The sequence below is a fragment of the Ochlerotatus camptorhynchus genome, unplaced genomic scaffold, assembly GCF_037179485.1.
Source record: "Ochlerotatus camptorhynchus isolate MF236.1 unplaced genomic scaffold, CSIRO-AGI_Acam_v1.1 ptg000639l, whole genome shotgun sequence".
NCBI lineage: Eukaryota > Metazoa > Arthropoda > Insecta > Diptera > Culicidae > Ochlerotatus > Ochlerotatus camptorhynchus.
In genome coordinates, this window is record NW_027041118.1 from 1,281,886 (window position 1) to 1,302,818 (window position 20,933).

The 20,933-nt window shown below is 40.4% G+C and overlaps 1 protein-coding gene across 1 annotated transcript; it reads left to right on the plus strand.

The window, feature by feature from the left end:
- The first annotated feature begins 5,840 nt into the window (after nt 1-5,840).
- Golgin245 (Golgin-245) lies at nt 5,841-20,325 on the plus strand. Its single transcript, XM_065237669.1, has 7 exons — nt 5,841-6,118; nt 13,922-13,997; nt 14,065-14,396; nt 14,459-18,379; nt 19,203-19,274; nt 19,342-19,464; nt 19,529-20,325. Exons 1-7 carry the CDS (start codon nt 6,035-6,037, stop codon nt 19,553-19,555), a joined length of 4,635 nt encoding a protein of 1,544 aa, XP_065093741.1. The 5' UTR covers nt 5,841-6,034; the 3' UTR covers nt 19,556-20,325.
- The last annotated feature ends 608 nt before the right edge of the window (nt 20,326-20,933 follow it).

A 20,933-nucleotide genomic window follows, 5' to 3' on the forward strand; every position in this document is an offset into this window, starting at 1 on the left:
GTGACTAACCTTCTATTGCAATTTTTCAGTGTACCACATGGCAACACCACTACTACTGGATTGTACCACATGGCAACACTACTATTGGATTGAACTAGCATTTTCACCAAATCTAGATAGAGCTGGAATTAGGGCGTAACAGCTTTTGTAAACAATGGCTTCTCTCGATAATTTCTCGAAAGGCATGACTATCCCTGGCAAATCAATATTGCCATCGAATAGGGGAAGACTTCCCCTACTCGATGGATATGTTGGTTGGTGTAGGCGTGACTTGAGTTGCTAGAAATCAACGAGAGAAGTCATTGTTTACAAAAGCTGTTACGCCCTAATTCCAGCCCTAATTCCAGCTCTATCTAGAAATGTACTAGAATATTTTGGTTCTATCTCTTTCACTCTACTCAAAACTGAAATGCATAAAAACATGACAAAATGATACGCACTCTTTGCACACTGTCAAAGAATCATTGTACACAAAATCAACTTTGTTCAAATCAAAACAAAAAATCTGGTGGATGATGGCACAAGCTTCCAAGAAAATTCTATTACAGTGAACCCAGGAGTGAACCACATTATTTAAATGGATTTCTTCGCCAGTAAGTCGTCTGTCACTTCGTTTGTGTTATTGACAGAGTCGATGATATAATAGGAGTCCTGCCAAGAGAAAATTTTGTGAACAAGCAGCACTGTTTGTGATTTATTTTTTGTCAGAGTAAACGGCAACCAGATTTTTGCGTTAGCCTCGGATGACTTTCATTCAGAAGTGAAAAATTTCATATCGATAACGGAGCTTCTGGTATAGATTATTAGATTAGATTATAGAGGCTGAAAAATGTTTAAACAAGTGCTTGGTATAACTTATAAATACCACAATCTACTAAATAAAGCGAAGAAATGTTTTTCATTTAAAATTGCTAAAATATTGTCAGTAATGAATGCAATAAATACTTGTAGTTCACTGACTGTGGGAACAATAATGTTTATTTATTTTGCTCGTTTGGTACTCCGTTTGACAGTTCGATTGGTACTTCTGACTTCACTCTTGACGGGACTCTTATTACAACATTGACTCTGCTTATTGAGACCGAGCCATGATTGAATTCGAAATAATCATCTTTTCAGATTTTTTTTCTTTAAGAATATTAATATCAGCTGGGTGATATGCGCCATGTTATTGAAACCAACATCTGAAACGTCACAATTCAAGTGTGAACTGCAAAAATGGCGTGATTGAATTGTCTTATTTTTGTCAAAAGACACATCTAAATCTCAATTCTAGATGCTCAACAAATCTCACACTAGCGAATCAATCTTCGAAAAATCTTCAATCATTTCTCCCATCTACTTGCATCGCACATCATCTTTTTGCAGGAAATCTACAGAATCGTCATCAATCTTCTTTCTATCTACTCAGTGTGCATGCAGCTAACCACAGCAAAACACAATTTTTGCTGCATCGTAGATAGAGTCGCCCCCCTCGCCATGGACCCCCGCTAATCTGAACGACACCTCATTCATATTAACGGGGTTCATTTTTAATTTGAACTTCTAGTAACCCTATCAGCGTGTTTCTGGTTGCCTTATTTGCTGTTTTGTTTTGATTCTGCGTTCCGTTTTGCAATGTTCCATTTCGCTTTACTCCGTTCCATGTGCAAAATGACGTTTAGGCAATTTTTAGTTTGCACGCCGTGAAGATAAGCGGGGTTCAAATTAAAAAGTGTTCAGATTAAAACCGGTCATATTACCGGGGGTCCACGGTATACTGAATATCAAAATTAAATGTTTTGAATAACTGTTTTTATTTTTCAATGTAAAATATTGTTAACATTACCTAACATAATGATATGTTTCCATATCGACGCACCCATTTGTCTTTCAAATTAAGCTGCAAACCCAATATACCCAATATACCCAATATACTGACAGCCTTAAAACTAACAATTTCCCTGCTGCTGTTGTTTCCTGCGGGACTCCTCCATCTCGTCCTCCATTACATAGATAGCAGCAGTGTTTGAGAAATTTACAGTTGCTGTTGTTTATGCTGTTCAAACCGAGGGGGGCGACACATCTAAATCTCAATTCTAGATGCTCAGCAAATCTCACACTAGCGAATCAAACTTCGAAAAATATTCTTTAATTTCTCTCATCTACTTGCATCGCGCATCATCTTTTTGCAGGAAATCTTCATAATCGACATCAATCTTCTTTCTATCTACTCAGTGTGCGCGCAGCTAACCACAGCAAAACACAATATTTCCTGCATCGTAGATAGAGTCGCCCCCCTCGGTTCAAACGCAGGGTTTTCAAGAAGCAGATAACTTCCTCCAGCAGTTCCGATCACTACAGCTTCCTGGTTTGGTCATATCTCGATGAACATTTCAAATGGTCCTATCTGCTTGGATCGATTCTCTTCATCGACTTTCTCTTTTGTCAATAACTCAGCTGCAAAACCTTTCCCTGTTGTATTTGACGTTTTGGACGCTAGATAAGAACCTCCTTTATCAAACTATGTGATAGAATTAGCGCGAAATCTATTTACATAGCAGTGGTTATGAAAAGAGAACGTCGATGAAGAGAATCGATCAAAGCAGATAGGACCATTTGAAATGTTCATCGAGATATGAGAATGAAATTGACTAAAATCAAATAAAATCACGTTGTACATGTGTGCATGCGTGTTGAAGCGAAGAGTGATTCGAAAAGTCCATATCCGACAGAAGCACCAACAATCAATACGAAACTAACGATTTTAAATTGGCTCACCACTTTAGTAGCCTATTGGTCCCAAGCAAACGATTAACGTACCCTATTCTAGTTGAAATTCTATTACTACACTATGTTTGTTTTGATTCGCTATGAAAGTTTGACAGATAACATCAGGGGTGTGTGAATTCATGCAGAACATGCAGGGGTGAGTGAAATAGCTTGGGACTGCTTGGGACCGTTGTTCTGGTACTGAGTGAGCCAAAAATAATAATGATTTTCTTCGGGACCCAGTGGTCTTAGAGTTACCTCTATGGAAGCACCCCTTGTGCGATTGTGTTGAAACTGTGCGTGTAATGCAAGCTTCATGCCATACGAAATGATATATCAAGTGCTAACAAAATTACAGTGAACAAATGTGCCGTTGCATAATTCATCCTGAAAATACGATAAAGTTTGTTCAAATATTCGGCATAAATCACATTTGTGCTTACACAATACGAGTTCGGTGTCTCAAATTTACTCCAGTAGAGCTGATCAGACTTCCAGGAAAACTTAACTGACTCGGGAACCGGTCCCACCGTTAGGGACAAATCAATGTCCATGACGGTGAGTTCATCCAAACATCCACCAACAGCAACTGGTGCGGACTACGTAGACCACGATCCTTCGCATCCACGCTGTGACTTGACAACCGGCTTGGTCAGTAGAAGTAACGAGCATTCCTTTGCTCATTATGACTTGAATAGCAGAACCAATCCGGATTAACGTTCCATTAGTGTTACTTACGGAAGCGATAAAACTAGGGTAAAAAAGTAACCTGAAATTGTGCAGAAAAATCATGTAATCAATCAAATTTATTGGATCCAACAAAAGCTCAATACAATTTTAATAACCTTTACAGGAACAATAACATTTTTTTCTAAATGTTCACGCAAACCTTGAAAATGGTAGCAGCAATGCTAGATTAGATAATATATAAATATATTATTTTGCGAAATTTTGCCACTTCTAATTTCCACTAGCGGTCAGAGGGACAAAGGCGGGAAATGTAAATGAGGGTTCAGGGCTGCCAGTAAAAGTTGATAATGAACACATATTATTGACAGTTGAACAATTTTTCTTTCAAATAATGAACTTTTAAAATTACAAGCCAAAATTGAAAGAAATTCTTTCAAACTCATAGCGTGACTTTCATTTTGAATATATTCGTAGTTAAAACTACGAATTATGAGAAACTTTCAATTTGAAAATACATTATTTTTATTGATACAGTTTTTATATTGCGTGTGTACGAATGAGTACGAGATTAAAAAATGGCTGACCACAAAATCAGGGTGTGAGTTGGTTTCGACTCGGGTTTTGACGTTTAAAATAGAACGGCCAAAAATAGTCCAACCGGTGCGTAAGCACACAGTTTGATCTATTTTGGCTTGATCCTTTTAATTTTAGCTGGTTCAAATGTGGCATAAATTTGGATCTAGATCAGACCACCGCTTAAAATGCCCTCACGCCTTTTTTGAAATTCTGGCTGTAGGAAATAATGCAGACCGTTGATAAATAAAATTTTTATGGCTAGAAATCTAAGCAAAACAAAGCGGCAAATAATTGACATTTATCGTCCCAGTTCCAAAATGATGGATATTATTGATCTCACGGAGGCATATGAATGCTACACAGAAAAAAAAGTTGTTGAATATTACATCCAAACTGCTGCAACCAGGTCAATCCATCGGTTGTGTATATAACGTTGTACGATGTACATCGATTTTGCGAACAAAATTACATCCATTGATGTAATATTGTATCTGCTTTTTGCTATTACATCATCATTTCATACATCAGCTTGAATTACATGTGAAGCCGTGGGGAGCTTTATACTATAAAGCTAGAGTCGGTATATAATGAGTCACGCCAAGAGTGGAGCCAAGTCTACCTATTGAACTGTCAAACCGGCTATCTATTGTCCAAAGTAAACAAACATTACGACTCTATGAAAGGTCCCGGAAAGGTATTGTAATTAAATATAAAATAAAATTGAAGAAATGATCATAAACACCCAGCGAGCAGTAAATTGTCATGTGATACGTATGTTAATGATCAGTAATGAGAATTTTTTTCTATTTTTTGTTAAGATAATTTGACAAAATCTCTGTTATAATGATTAACTACAGCCGCTATTTTTTTGCTCTCGCTAGAAGTCATTTGAAGTTGATGTAGAAGTCCTCTGTTGCCAAGTGAAAGGAAAGGGAATCCTTCGAAAACCGTGATGTGAGTTCAACTGTTTTTCTCTTGGCGTGACTTAAACACTGTCCAGACTGGAGAGTTATAACATGTTATAACGGTTGTCAAATAATTGCAACACAGAAATCACCATCAAGATAGCGCTATAACATGTTATAACTCTGTAGTCTGAACGTACTATTATACACCGACTCTATAGAGGCAATCTACTGTGATCGGTCAAAAGTTCTAGGTAAACAAAAAAGTCAGCCTTATTTTAATATTTTTGAGTGTACACCGAAAATAGTTTTTCATGTAGCTTCCATTGGAAGCGCACATGATCTTCATCCATAATTAAAATTAACGGAATTCATCTGAATTTCACATAATTTTTATGCCATCATATTAGTTTTATGTGATTTTTCATATGAATTTCATTTTCCTCATAATATTCATATGATTTTGTGGTGGGATTTGCTGCTATTCGATAACAGGAAACTACACGGATAGAAATCTCCTTATACCTTTTGGCAAATTTCCATTGCTGATTATTCATAAAATGTATAAGTCAACTAATAAGCAGACGCCTTGCAAAAAGTTAATAAAGATCATGTGTCAAATGAAATGCATAAGCGGTCACACATACCTTTTATGCATTCTAGTAGGACCTATGTGGTTTGTCTTATGGAATGTATAAGGCTGATGCTTTGGCAAAAATGTATAAGTGAAAGACATGAATTAAATAATTGATTTTCGTTTCGTGTATGTGAAATCCACAATCACAATTTTTTGTGTGTACGTTAGCACCAAAATGAAGCCGCTACTTTAGTAGCGCCCAGCCCTGTACCAATTTTCGGGTGGGCATTGCTCCCAAAGTTGTCAAAACTGGGGCGAGAGACAGCGGCGCTCTCGAAGATTGTCATCTTCAATCAAAAGTGGAAAAAAAATTCTTACACGTAGATTTTCATCCTAGCTGTTTTTGTGGTCTGCCTGCTTGTGAAAACCGTGAAAATTTTGTGCAAATTGCTCTGTAAAATCGTCTCGAGTGGATAGTGTTGCTTTCGGAATGCGGTCGGCGTAAAAACGGACGGATCAAATAACGACCACAGCCATGTTCAAGAAACTGAAGGAAAAAATCACCGAGGAGGTGAAGCAATCGCCCCAGCGATTTGAGCAACTGTCCAAGGGTTTACAGGTAAGGAGGAAAAAAACGGGATCGGTACAACTGGGAATTGCATATGCGTTCCTCCTCTGCAGAACAGCGCGAAGGTGGGGTAGCCCCATTTTCCTTTCTTTTGCGGATAAGACGGGCGTTACTTCTTTTTGGTAGGAGATATTTTTTTCCTTTTGCAGTGGGTGCGCTCTAGTATACTAATTGGCGTTTCGTAATGTTCCCATGCTCCGTCCGCCCGTCCCGTCTTTCCTTCCGTTCGATCGTCTTTCGTCAGTCTTTATCGCCCCGATGAATGGCATCTCTTGGTGTAATGGATTTCACTGGCCAGCAGCAGAAGCAAGCCAAGCAAAGATTTCTCTTGTTTTGCAAAGTTTGTTTTCATAAATTGCTAGTATACATTTCACGCAGCTGTGATTCACTTTTATTCGATTTTTGTTTCGGTGTGTTCACTATGTGTTGGCTTCTATCTGTTTGTACTACTTGTGACCACTCCTTTTGATTTGTAAACAATTTTATTGCTCTGCGTGGTAGCTCTTGAACGTACTAAGATGATGCGAATTTTCGTAGGAGAAATGGGGATCGTCTACAAGATTTTAGTTTGTCGTTTATTTACCTATAGGAACATTTTTAAATACAGTTGAAACACTGTTCTCGTGAAAGATTCAGCAAGGAATTTATTTAAATAGACGAGTATGAACGAAATTTTCTAAGGAATTTTGAAGAGGCTTCAACATCTCATACGAGTCGTGTAGGTGAATTTTAATATAGCGTTTGAGAGTTTACTGGAGCTCATAAAAAAATCAAGATTATGGACTTATAACAAATTTTAAAACTCTACAATATGGGATATTTTTTGATCTCTTCCATGATCGCAAACTTCATTAAAGAAATCAGAAAAGTTGACATATAAATATTATTTTAATTGTAGCCTTTAGAAATCCGACAATCTTGTTCAGAGCTTACCAGTTGCTATCATTGGATGTTGCTGGCATTTTCCCATATTGCTAACAGCATAGCAAATATACCAAGCCTGGCACATAACATCAGGTACATCATACTGCCCAACATTTCGCGGTTGGTGGACACAAGAGGAAGTTGTAAAGTATCTGTTTAACATATATATACTTTAGAACGTCTCCATCATCCATCAGTACAAATAATTATTATAATGTTTTCATAATTAAAAAACAACATTTTTTATAGCGAAGTGAGTGGAAGCAACCCTGACCCAATCTAATCTTGTTGTGGTCCGCAGGAGATGCATAACCTGTTGATCGCTGTTTTAACTCGTTGGAATGCTGCTGTGGGTTAGGATCACTACGCAAATCAAGTTGTTAGTGTAGTCGTGATCTATTTACCTCCTGACCATCGAAACAATATCAATAGTATTCAGGACCATGTGAACTCTATCGGTGCTATTGTTACCAATTTGGAACAATGACTCTGCTCTACAGATTATAACGAGCCTTTGCACCGGTAGAGTTAGTCGAACGATGTATTCTTGTCAGGTTGAGCATCAAACGGTTTTATCGGCTGCTAGTTCAATGCTTATCGATGGTTTCGCTTTACTTGGCCTAACGTAGATCAATGGTGTATCGACTAGTAGCAACTCTAGCATGCATCGTTTCTGAAGTCATAGAATCTTTGACCCTTCTTGGCTCAGACCACCTTTAGGCATCCTGATGAATCTCCCATCGCCGATCGTTTTTGAAGATCGGTCTGAAGTTAATCGTACCCTGGATTTCCGACGAACTGACTATGCTGAGACTAGTGCCCGTTTAAACTGGTGGTCATTAGAATCAGCTGGCTGTGTTGACGATGCCGTTCTTTATTTCAACCAAATGATTTGAAACATCATGCCTGAATCAGGGTGACCAGTAAACCGAGAAAAGCCGGGAAATCGAAATCAGCGAGAATAACCCGAGAAAAGCCCGTGAATTTATTCGGAAAAATAAGATTGAGGACCCTTAAACAACGTCCAGACCCTTGAACTGGACCAAATTTGCAGGATACAGTCACTTTGATGAACTAAAAGTTGAGAATTGTTTTATGAAAATTCCAAAGAAATATTTGAAGAGATTTTAGAATGAATTCTGGAGATAACAACAAGGTATTTCAGAGAATATTACCAAAGGCTTTTTTTAAGAACTCTTAAAAGGATTTGACTAGAACTCCAAGTCAATTGTGTGAGTTCAGAGTAGAATCTTCTAATGCGGGAAATTCCATGACGATTGCGAAAAGGAGTCCAGGTTCCAGGTTGAACAATCTAAATAAGGTTTGAGAAGAATTTTAAAAGAGTTATGATGAGAATTCCAAGAAAATACAGAGGATGCTGAATTCTTAGAAAATTCGAAAGAAAGCTTCAAGTGAATTCTAAAAAGAGTTACATGGGAATTCCTCGATAACTATCAAGAGGATTACATTTTTAGGGAACAATCGAAGACAACAAATCACATCAAATGATGTGTTGTCTTCGGAACAATGCTAAAGGTGCTATGAGCAGAGTTTTTTTTTTATGAAATTTCAAGAATAATTCCAAGGGCTCTCGAGAAGAACTTCTAGAGAATTGTAAGGCGAATTCCAAGTGAATTTTCAAAAGAATTTAGTGGAGAACTTCAAGATAGCTCGGCAGAATTTTAAGACAATTCTGAGGTTATTTGCAAGGGAATTCTAAGGAGAATTCAAGCGAACTTTAACTAGAATTTTGGAAGGAAGCTTCAGGAATTCTTGGTGAGTACATTTTTTGATTTTGATTTTCGAGGCCTGGTTCAGGAAACGATTCAACTCTGCACACCTTAATCAGTCGTCCGGTCTGCCGTATCAACAAGACCCTCTTGACCGGCCATAGATGAGTGCATGGTTGGATTTGAGTTCACTCACTCCAGAAAAAGTGGCACAAGCTGCGGAAAATATTCACCAATCATGAACATTAATGGTGGTAAGCCACCGACGAACCGACATGCCCCTGCAGCGTTTCGTTTGTCCGTAATTCAATTTGTCAAATGAGCGATTCGATGTGTCAAACGGGCGACCAGATCTGTCAAACGAGGTGAGACGCAAACCAAGACAGTATAAATTTCACGTGTATTCGTGTCCTTGCTCACGATATGATGCGATCAGATGAGTAGATGGCGGTAGTGTTTAACGTATTTTAAATATGGCGTCTTGGGTATGGGTATGGAACCATCGGTAATTGAGGGATTTACAACTGACAAGAGAGTGAGAGCGCTCTCTTTCTCCATTACTCTCTTTGCCTGCAATCAGATATCCAAGTGCACAGCGAGAAATGCACGCTTTAGGCACCCATACATCACATATTTTCTTATAATTTAAACTCACACATTCAAACCGGTCTGCAAGTATGATACACGTCCAAAGCGTACCAGACTGCTGTTTCCGTGTTGCTTCCGTTTGACGCGTGCCTGCTGAAAGCTTCAATTACAACTAGTGGTGCAAAACGCCATGTATTGTGGAAAATTTGTTGTATGTTACAAGAGGTGATAGAAGGTCTGCTTAGCTTACATCAGGCATTTGACCATTCACAAACTTGCCACCCGCCACGCAAAAAAGCTCGATTTTAGGTGCACTATTTAACGAGTTTTGTCATGGTAGTGATATCGTCATGCTTAGAATTCAATGCATTAGGGATTAGGCAGACCATCCGAACTGAATTTAATCCTTTTTGAAGCAAGCCATACTATAAAATAGTGTATTCATGATCACTTGTGGTCTGGAGTAAAGAAGTATAGGCAAAAATCAATACGAATATTGGTCCCAAGCAAATCGACTAACGTACCCCCTTCTAAAGGGTGATACGGTCAAAATTTGGTCAATATCAACTTGACGTATTTCTTTCAATTTTGCATTTAAAAAACCTGAACACCCCTCATTTTGAAGGTGTGTGTGTGTAGAATGTTGCTCCTATTTTGATTTTGGAATTCACTCTTCAGTTGTCAAAATGCCGTCCAAGCAAGAAGAGCAGCGTATCAAAATTTTGCTCGCGCTTCGCGAAAATCCGAGCTACTCGCACGCAAAGTTGGCAAAATCGCTAAAAGTTGCCAAATCAACCGTTACAAATGTAATTAAAGTGTTTGGGGAACGTTTGTCGACAGCCAGGAAGTCTGGATCGGGGGGAAATCGAAAACCGGAAGCCGCTGAGACGACAAAGAGAGTTGCCGGTAGTTTCAAGCGAAACCCTAACCTCTCTCTCCGAGATGCCGCAAATAAGCTGGGTGTATCGTCTACAACCATGCATCGAGCCAAAAAACGAGCCGGACTATCGACTTACAAGAAGGTAGTGACTCCAAATCGCGATGATAAACAAAATACGACGGCCAAAGCGCGATCCCGGAGGCTGTACACGACGATGCTGACGAAGTTTGACTGCGTGGTAATGGACGGCGAAACCTACGTCAAAGCCGACTACAAGCAGCTTCCGGGACAGGAGTTTTATACGGCAAAAGGAAGGGGAAAGGTAGCAGATGTTTTCAAGCACATGAAACTGTCAAAGTTCGCAAAGAAATATCTGGTTTGGCAAGCCATCTGTACCTGTGGCTTGAAAAGCAGCATTTTCATAGCTTCCGGGACTGTCAACCAAGAAATTTACGTGAAAGAGTGTTTGAATAAACGTCTGCTGCCTTTCCTGAAGAAACACGGTTGTTCCGTACTGTTTTGGCCGGATTTGGCATCTTGCCATTACGGTAAAAAGGCCATGGAGTGGTACGCCGCCAACAACGTGCAGGTTGTTCCCAAGGACAAGAACCCTCCCAACACGCCAGAGCTCCGCCCAATTGAGAAATACTGGGCTATTGTCAAGCGGAACCTAAAGAAGACCAAAAAAACTGCTAAGGGCGAGCAGCAGTTCAAGGCAAACTGGCTTTCTGCGGCGAAGAAGGTGGACAAGGTGGCTGTACAAAATCTGATGGCAGGGGTCAAGCGTAAGGCCCGGCAATTCGGATTTGGAAAAGCGGAAGCCTAACTGAATATTTTTCCTGAATTTTATACTAATTGAACTTGAAAAAGAAATTTAATTTGATTTTTTAAATAAACGATTTCACCGATTTACACGCGTTTTCCCTTGACCAAATTTTGACCGTATCACCCTTTACTATCCTTGACAAACACTTCGCAGATCCTCCAATCAGGGACGGTATTAAAAGTTAAGCCGAGTTCTTCTTCTTCTTCTTCTTCTTTACTTTATTTAACCTCGGTCTCTGTTCCGCAATCTAGTGCCATTCACCGACGGACATCGATTGCCATCCATTGACGGCAATCGAATGTGCAGGAAAGCAGCTTCCACACCTGCGTAGGATATCGCATTCATTCAACAACACACATGGGCCGGAACCAACGGCTTTACTTCCCTTCCGAAGGAAGACGTGACCAGAGATTTTTATGCCTCAGAAAAATCCCACCGACTTGGGATTGAACCCAGACCCATTGGGGCGAGAAAGCAGTCACGCTTACTACTACACTACCGGCGCCGGCTTAAGCCGAGTTGGAGCTTACCGCCATTAGCCCTCATGCTTAGTAAACATTGCCCGCAGCTTGTGCCACTTTTTGTCGAGTGGGGCTCTGAACCATTTGGTGGATTATTTTAACTTTTGGTTAACATTTGACAGATGAAAAGTTATCGAATAACCCATCCGAGCATGGTTATTTCTGACAGACAAGAAGTTAAATTTTGACAACCGAGGCTCGAAAACCGATCGATCGACAGCACGGGGATTTTCGAACCTAGAAAATAACTTTCGAAATGTCACTTTTAACCACGAGTTGAATTTAACTCGGCAAATGGTTCACAGCGAGGGGCAATTCACTGCTCTCGAGAATGAATCGAAAATACGTTAATGAAAAAAAATACACAAAAATTCATCATTACTCGTCATTATTCAAAAAAATGCAAAAAAAATACAAATTCGGAAAAAAATACAAAAATATTCGACGAATAATAAAAATACACGATAATTCGTCATTTGCACGAAAAAATCGAAAATATGTACAATCAAAATGCTGAATTCGAACAAAATGCGTAAATTTATTATTTTGTGTTTTAATCCGAGCTTGAATCACAAAACAATGCATTAATGAGTACAATTTCGCCCATTTTTAAGAAAAGTGCCATTTATTAAATAAAAAAAAACATTTTGAGTAGTTGTGAGCCACAAATAAGTAACGATAATTCATTAATGCGTAATGTAACAGATGTAGCGTAATGTAACAGATGTAGCGTAATGTAACAGATGTTTATTAATGCGTAATGAGCGAGGTAAGGGGCTGTTCATAATCTACGTAGACAATTAAGGGGGGGGATGGCAATTATTCGCGGCCCATACAAATTTTAAAAATTTTGTCTGGACATTTGTCTACGCAGGTTTATAAGGGGGGGGGGGGGGCGAGGAAACCCAAAAAACTGTCTACGTAGTTAATGAGTTAAGTCTCTTTTCTTTAAAATTGGTGAAATTCTACTCATCAGTGGGTATTTTAAAGTTCACGTGTGTTGTGCATTTGTCAAACAAAACGTCAACATTGTGAGTTTGATCCGTTTGATCCTCGGTTCGAGTGGTAAACATAAACACTGAAATGACAGAATACACTTATATCTGATTTTCAATACATTAATGCATAAAAATACACTTTTATTTTTCTAATACACAAAAAAAATACATATATTCAAAAAATACCAAAAAATACATTATTACACAAAATACACGTTTATTCGATAAAAAAAATACTTCAATACGTTTATCAATACGTTGGCCTGAATCGAAAATACACAAGTGAATCGCCCCTCGGTTCACAGCCTGTGAACTCAAATTCATCCGTGCACTCGTCTGTGGTGTAGATGAACTTGATTGAAGTTAAGCCTGAATAGAAGCTGTTGTGTATGAAATCACGAGCCGCTGGGATTTTTAATGTGAATCAGATGAGACGGACTGAGTTTTGCTGGATTTGAAGAGATTCACGGTTCAGAGAATACTTACAGATTTTTTTCGAACGATCCTCGAATCCGGTTTGCCGTTCTTAAATTCTTGATTGAATCGTTGTTTTGCCAGTTTTATGTATCAATGTAGCGAATTCTCTCACTAGTTTCACTTTTGAGCAAACAAAGTATTTAATCGAGTAGTCAACCTTGACAAGTGACCAACGATTGGCAAAATGTCAACACTCAACAGTGATGCCATTTTATACTATATTGGATGTGTCTTACTTTTCAAAGTATGCCCTATCGAGTTGAACAGTGTGCCATGCTGTGTTTCGGCACAGTGTGCAGAGTTGATTACCCCATGCAATTCTGAGGTTAATTGCATGGAAATTCTAAGAAAGGAATGGAAGGAAGCTTAAGGGAATTCTTGGAAGAATCATTAAATTTGTTTGATTTCGATTTTGTGGAGTCTTCTGAAGGCCAGGTCCAGGAGGCGAATGGAACATAGTGATCGTATCCAACTATTATGCCTAAAATGACCCACATGCCTCAAATAACTCGCGGAATGACCCCCATGTACTTTCCATGGCAACTCGTTCAGCTGCACCTAGTTCGTCATTCCTTGACAATAATCAATTAAGGCGAGACTGGCTCGTTCGTCTTTTGAAACTTTAGTAGGTAATTAGATGTGACGCTTAACTGCCCGGTAATGGTGCAATGTCTTTTGGAAATTCTGAAATTTTGGCATGTTGACAGGATTTTCCCAGAGCATGGGACTGTTATTCGAATCGTGGCGGATAATATTTGTAGTCCTGGAAGATCGGATCTGTCAAATCTAAAAATATGCTCGGCCTATCATAACGATAAATCTAATTGATGATATTTTTGTCTATTTCCAGGCCGCCGTAAGCTCCGCTTCTTCGTCCACATCCGAAATATCGGGTAGCGAAAATTTCTTTAGCATCACGGAAGATGGTATGATATGTCATTTTGCTTTAATTCGCAAATAATCTCAACACGGTGTCACCTCTTTCTCCTGCAGACACACCGCAAAATTCTCCGTTACGTAAATCTCAAGCACTGAGCAGCACCAGCACACCGGTCCTGAACCAGATCAACAACAATACGCTGGGCAACAATAGTACCGCTTCGACAGGATCTTCCGTCAATGCCAGTAACACCGGCAGCAGCAATACCGGCAATACTAGCATCAGCAGCGGGTCGTTTTTCGCAAACCTTACCGGTGGCAATCCGGTCAACAGCAGCGGCAACAACAATGGCGTTTCACCAACAACTAACCGAACTCGTCGGCTGTCCAATTCGTCCATGGCAAGCGATGTCTCGTTCCGATTGCCGGCTTACGAGTCTCCTGCTGTAAGTCTTAGAATACGCTACCATTAATGAAGTAAAGCTTAACAAAATTGATTTATTTTAAGATCTACCACCTGGAAACGGACATCGACGTGTCGGCCAGCGAAACGGAATCGGTTTCCGGTGCCGCTGCCAGCAACGGTCAGCTGGATCTCGTGAGCAAAGAAAAGCTCTTCCAGGCCTACAAGAAAGCATTGGATCGCTACCAGAAGTATCGGGAACGGTACACCGAGTTGGCTCGTCGCTATCGGGAGCTGGAGAAGGATAACAGCAAGGCGCGGTCGGTGCTGGTCGAGACACAAGATAAAGCGCTGCGAAGGATCAGTGAGTTGCGCGAGCAATGTTCACTGGAGCAGCAAGCGAAGGCACATCTCGATTCGGCACTGCGGATGGAGATCGACGAGCTACAGTGTGTGGTGAAGACGTTGAAAACGAAACTGGAAGCCGTTGGGGATGGGTCGGATGATACTTTGAAGAATGAAAAGGACTTGATATCGCTGTCTGGGGATGAAGCAGGATTGGAGGAGAAGTTGAAGGCCTTGGAAGCCAAGCTGACACAGGAGATCAAGCTGAAGGAAGCTCTGGCTCAGGAAGTTGCTGTACTGAAACAGCGCGAAGAAGAGCACTCGATTTCGGTGGCGGAAAATAAGATGGCAATTCATTCCGAGTTGGAGAGTAAAGAGGGGGAAGTGAGAAAGCTAAAAGAGCAATTGCAAAGTATCGAGAAAAACATGAAACAGGTACTGGTTGATAAGGACACATTGGGGAAGGAGGTGGCTGAGTTGAAGAACAAGTTGGGCGCGGCAGAGAAAAAGGTGAAGGAACTTGATAGCACGGTTGCGACATGTAACGATCAAAAGAACAAACTGGAGTCCAAGTTTGTAGAGTTCGAGCGGAAGATCTTGGAACTGGAAAAGGATAAACATCGAATGAAAACCGTTACCATCAATTTGGAACAGGAAAGGAATGATTTGTCCAGAAATCTGGCTGAATCTGATGATAAACTGGAGAAGACGCTGAAAGAAAACGAAGACTTATCCACAAAGATCACAGATTTAGAGGAGCTGTCTAAATCGTTGAGCTCGACAGCTGAAGTTGATGCACTTAAGGGACAGATTAAGGAACTATGTTCAAATAAAGACGAGTTGCAGCAAAACATTGAAGCAACGCTGAAGGAATTAGAGGATTCTCGTTCAAATCAAGTGGCAAATGATAAACGTAGTGAGGAAGCTAAACTTACTTTACAAATGCTTCAAAAATCTATAGAAGACAAAGACGCCACCATTCAGGAACTCCAAAGCCAAATCAAACAACAAGAAACTGCTCATACTGAAGAGGAATCCAGACTGAAAACCATTCAAAGTGCACTGGAGGAAAAGAATAAAAAGCTCATCGAACAGGAGGACGAGATCGTTACATTGAAGAAAACCATCAAACTCGACCAGGAACGTCTGGTTGAGGTAACAAAGGCCTTGGATGCTGCGAAGGAAGTGCACGAGCGGGACCGTTCCAGCAATGAGGCTAGTCTCAAGGAGGTTTTCGACCAGAATAACCATCTCACTGCGGAGCTGAAGCAATTCAAAGAGAAGCTGGAGAAAGTCAATTCCAAGTTTAAGAAGATAACGGAAGAGAAGGGTAGCTTAAAATCGCAAAATGAGCAACTACAGACGGACATAAAGGGCTGCAAGCAGGAGATGAACAGTTTGCTCCAGCAGAAGGCTGCCCTTGCCGAGGAGATTAGGAATATGAAAATCATCAACGAGAATTCCGAGTCCGAAGCATTGGAGTCGCTACAGGAATCGATGAGAGCTAGTTTGGCGCAGGCCGAAGAACGATTGTTGGAAACAACGCGTGATTTAAATCACGTAATCGAGCTAAAGTCAGAAGAAAATAGAAAACTTGCCGAGGAACGAGACGAAATAGCCGAAAAGTTAGACGGTGTTCAAAAAGAGAAGGAAGATCTGGCATCGGAAGCAACGAACCTTAAAGCAAAAGTTGAATCGTTGCGCAACGAAAAGAAGGATTTAGAGAAGACGCTCGATCGAGAGATTCGGGAAAAGACGGAACTCAAAGCACAGGTTACCAACATTCTGCAGGAGATTGGTCGGTTAGAGGAACAGTTAAAGGACGTAAAGAACTCCCATTCATCCATTTTGAACGAGAAACAAACATTGGAGGAGAAGATCGAGCGATTGCAGCGACAGCACATTGAAACGAAGAGCAAGGCAGACAAGGAAAACACTCACAAGTGGCAAGCAAAGGTAAAGGAAAACGAAATAAAACTGCAGCAGGTTGAATGTGAAAATTCGCAGCTTGCAGAGAAGAACTGTCTGCTGGAGGAGAACAATCGACGAACGTCCGAAGAGATCAAGAAACTTCAGGCTGCTCTGCAGGAGTCGGAATCCACACTGAAGCACGAGAAAAAGAAGATCAAAGAATCCCATGCGAATGTTGAAGATCTGAAGAAGAGATGCCAAGAGTTGGAAGAGAAGGTGAAAACGGCGACTGGAGATCACGCCAAGTTGTTTAACGAAAAAGAACTATTGGATCATCAGCATCGATCACTGCAAGATCAGTTGGAAGCTAAGGAAAAGGAGAAGCTGTGCGTATTGGACAACAACAGCTGCTTATCGGAAGAACTGACTGCTTTGAAGAGTTCAACCAAATCATTGGAAGAGGAGAAGCAGAAGCTCACAGAGGAATGCGACGCACTCAAGGTGGAAATCGACAAAGTTCGAGCAGAGAACGAATACCTAAAGAGTAAACAGAACGAGTTGAAGGCGAAAATGGAACAGGAAAAACAATCCATCGTCGAGCAGAATGATGCTCTCAACAAGGAGATCGATTCCATGAAGAATAGTAACCAAAATCGTCTACTTGAGCTGGAAGCCCTTATCAAGAAGGCAAATGAAGAGAAGCAATCTTTCAGCAAGAATGCTACCGATCTGGAGAAGAAGCTGGAAACTTACGAGGAAATTAAGATCGAAAACGAATACCTCAACACGTTGATCAAACAGTTGGAAGGGGAATTGCACACGGTGAAGGACGAAAAATCAAAACTTTTAACGGCGGTCGGGGTAAAGGAATCCGAAATCAGTACTCTCAAAGTCAAAATTGGTCAAGTGGAAACGATCGTGGAGGAGAAGGATCAGGAGATTAAGAAATTGATCAATGAGTTTGTTGGGAAAGAACATGAATTAAAGGCGAAGGTCTTAACGCTGGAGCATGGCAAATCGGAAGCTGAAAAGCGAGTAGCGGAACTCTCGACAGCTAGTGATGAACTCAAAGCTGAAGCGACCAAAAACGTCGAGTTGGCCAGGAAGAGTGCTGAGGAGCAACTAAGCTTAGAAGACCAACTAGCAGAAGCAACGAGCGCTCGAGACGGGCTAAAGAACGAGCTTGAACAGACTAAGACTGAGCTTGAAGAGGTCAGAAGCAAGAAGCAAACCGTGCAGAACGATTTCGAGCAGGAGAACACAGAGATGCGGGAGCAATTGAAGGAACTGGGCGTTGAAAACGACCGATTGAAGAAGGAACTGCAAGGGGTGAACGAATTGCGGTTGGAGAATGAAAACTTTACGAGGGATTTGGACGAATTGAAGAATGAACTGAACATTGCGTTGGCCGAGAAGCTGGAACTGGTGCAACAGCATTCCAACTTGAAGGATAAGTTCGACGTGTTCAGTGCGGAGACGGAGGAAAATGTGCAACGGTTCACGGCGGAAATTGAACAGCTGCGACGGCAGCCACCAGATGCGACCGGTGGTGATCAGGAGGAACGGGGTGGTAAGGCGCTGGAAGAGATGAGAAGCCGCAAGGAGGAGTTGGAGAATAAGCTGAAGAAGATTATGCACGAAGTGCAGGATGTTTCCAACAGAAACCTGTTCCTGGAGCAAAAGTGTGAAAACTATTTGATTATGGAACAGTCGAACGAACGGTTGAAGCTGCAGAATGAAAAACTGTCGCGGCAATTGGACGAGACTCTGGTAAGTGTGACCTTTCCCAAACGCATGGATTTCCATGAAATTTACATTGTAGATGGGAAATTTATTGTAAAGGTTTCAGGAATTCCAAAATCCACCGAAAATAGCTTCTATGTAGCTTCCATTGGAAACGCACATGATTTTCATCCAATAACGACATTAATAGTGGTCATCTGAAATTTCATATAACATTCGTGTAATCGCATGAATTTGAATCTATATGACAAAAGGTTGAAAGTCAATGGAACAAAAGGACAAATTTAAACTCGTTAGGTTCCACCGGTTGGTATCTCGTCATTCCAGATCTCGTTAATTGGATGACTCGATAATCCGACATCACGGTCCATAATAGAGCATTTTTTTACATTGTTACGTTGTTGGTAGGTTGTAGGTTAGGTATCGGATGAACCCCGCTAATCCGACCACAAATTTGTCGGATTAGCGGGGGGATACTGTAATAAGAACGCGCTTATTCGCTTCAAAACCATTCTTTCTATGTTCACCATCGACGATAATAATAATAGCGTCGAAATCACCGAAAGTATCCTCGCTCAATTCTCATTTGTTTTGATTAATTGATGACAATATTTTCCGTTTTTCAAATCATATGTTTAAGCTTTTGGTTCTGTTCTGCTCAAAGACATACGAGACCCTTGAGTTCAATACTAAAATAACACTTTTCTACAGCATTATGCCAAACGATGAAACCTTCCTCCTGCTGTATTGGTTCTCCGCCTCTGAAAATTTCATAGTTGCTATTTTTTACTTTTGATACACTAATTTTTGATTGACGAACTAATATATACTTTTTGATTTAATTCCCTAGGTTTCAATGCATCATAGTGAAGGAATAGCGGCCAACACCGAGTTCGAGTACTTAAGAAATATTCTTTTCCAGGTAGAACATATCCATCAATCCATTCTACCAATGCCAATCGTTCCTCTAATCCATTATTCACTTCCAGTATCTTAGCGGCAACGTCACCGGTAACAATTCCACCTTGGTGAAGGTGATAGCGGCCGTTTTGAAATTCACACCCCAGCAGACGCAGGTCGTATTGGAAAAGGAAGCGCATCGTCGGTCATTGGTAAGCAGATTATCCACCACAAGATATCAGTAAAAAAAATGTACGATCATTGCCTCGGTTTCAGATGGGACAGATCAACAATCTTCTATAGCAGGAAAAAGTCAGCGCTGTCCACCAGCAGCTACTGCATTCCTCCCGCACCAAGCACTATCGGTACTACTAGGCACTGGTATGGAGCCAACGGAAGGTTTGTGTAAATATAATCTCTATGTGTATATCTTTGCTGTTCTCCATATGACCCCATCCCCGTGTTTCGTGTTTTGAAGCGAGAAGTCATCTGAAATTCAGATGAGTTGTCTCGGCTTCGCCTTCGCCAAAAGCCCCCAACCATGGACGGGTAGGGTTCAGCTGAGGTTAGCGAAACACTAGAACAAAATAAGCAGGAACGGCAAAAATTCAAAAAAATATTGAAATGATTAGTAATGTGTTCATAACTACTGAGAGACCGATGAAACAAACATGTAGTAAAGGAACAGTTTTACCCACCCTCCCATTTTTTTGTGGACGGCTACCGAACTCGTATGAACTAAATTAGACAGATAATATATTAAATAGTAGCGAAAATAGAAGCCACCTAGGAGAGTATATGGAAAGCAGATCCAATCTAGCAGCTAACGACATGAACTAATGTTTATATTAGCTAAAAGTTGCAAAACTACGGGCATCAGCAAGTTTTATAGAGTATGCAGCAAGCTTAGCAAGAAGCATGAAGGACCCGGAAGCCCGATTTAAACCAATTCTCGTCTACTAACTTTAAACAAAACTACCTACAATTGCATCTTAGACTAGGACAAATTAACTCAAACCAGAAACACACGCAAAGCTACCTTTAATAGTAAATCAATTGTTGCAAGCATGGCACTATATTTTCAAACTATCTACGTTGCCGCGGGCGTGATTAGAAATCGTCATTGTTTGAGTGCAATCCAAAGTCTCCACCTTTGCGTTTCGAGATTGTATTTATTTTGAACGACGCTGGATCGAGCAGTTTATTTAGTTTGTTGCATTTTTTTTTTTCGCTAATCCCATCCATACCTACCTTTTACTTGTGACTGGATCGAATGCAGAACATTTACGTATGTGTATATTTTACTGTTATCTAATGATTTTAAGATGTATATTTTTTTTAAATCCGCTAAAATGCAATACCTATGTTAAGACGCAACGTTGAATGCTTCTCAAAATATTAAGTGTGATTAAAAGCTATTATTGTGGGGCTACGTACTTTGTTCGTAGCTTGGGAAGCTACTTGCGAAGCATACTGTCTCATTTGTGCTGTATATGATTCTGTGTATACGTACTAAACAATTCTATTTTAACGGGTCGGAACAGTGGCACAACCTCGAAGCAGATGCGTACTCATGTCATCGTAAATGTAAGTTTAAAGCAATGAATTAACGTACGCGTACGAAAATCTCTCTCGATCTACAAAACTGGTTGATCCGGAAATCAACGTTTTACTTTGTATT

What these genes read in the sequence shown, in the direction of transcription:
- Golgin245 (XM_065237669.1), top strand. Translation starts at nt 6,035, where the DNA reads ATGTTCAAGAAACTGAAGGAAAAAATCACCGAGGAGGTGAAGCAATCG. An exon ending in CGGCTTACGAGTCTCCTGCT is followed by an intron (nt 14,397 to 14,458) that starts GTAAGTCTTAGA and finishes ATTTATTTTAAG; the next exon opens with ATCTACCACCTGGAAACGGA. An exon ending in GGCAATTGGACGAGACTCTG is followed by an intron (nt 18,380 to 19,202) that starts GTAAGTGTGACC and finishes TTAATTCCCTAG; the next exon opens with GTTTCAATGCATCATAGTGA.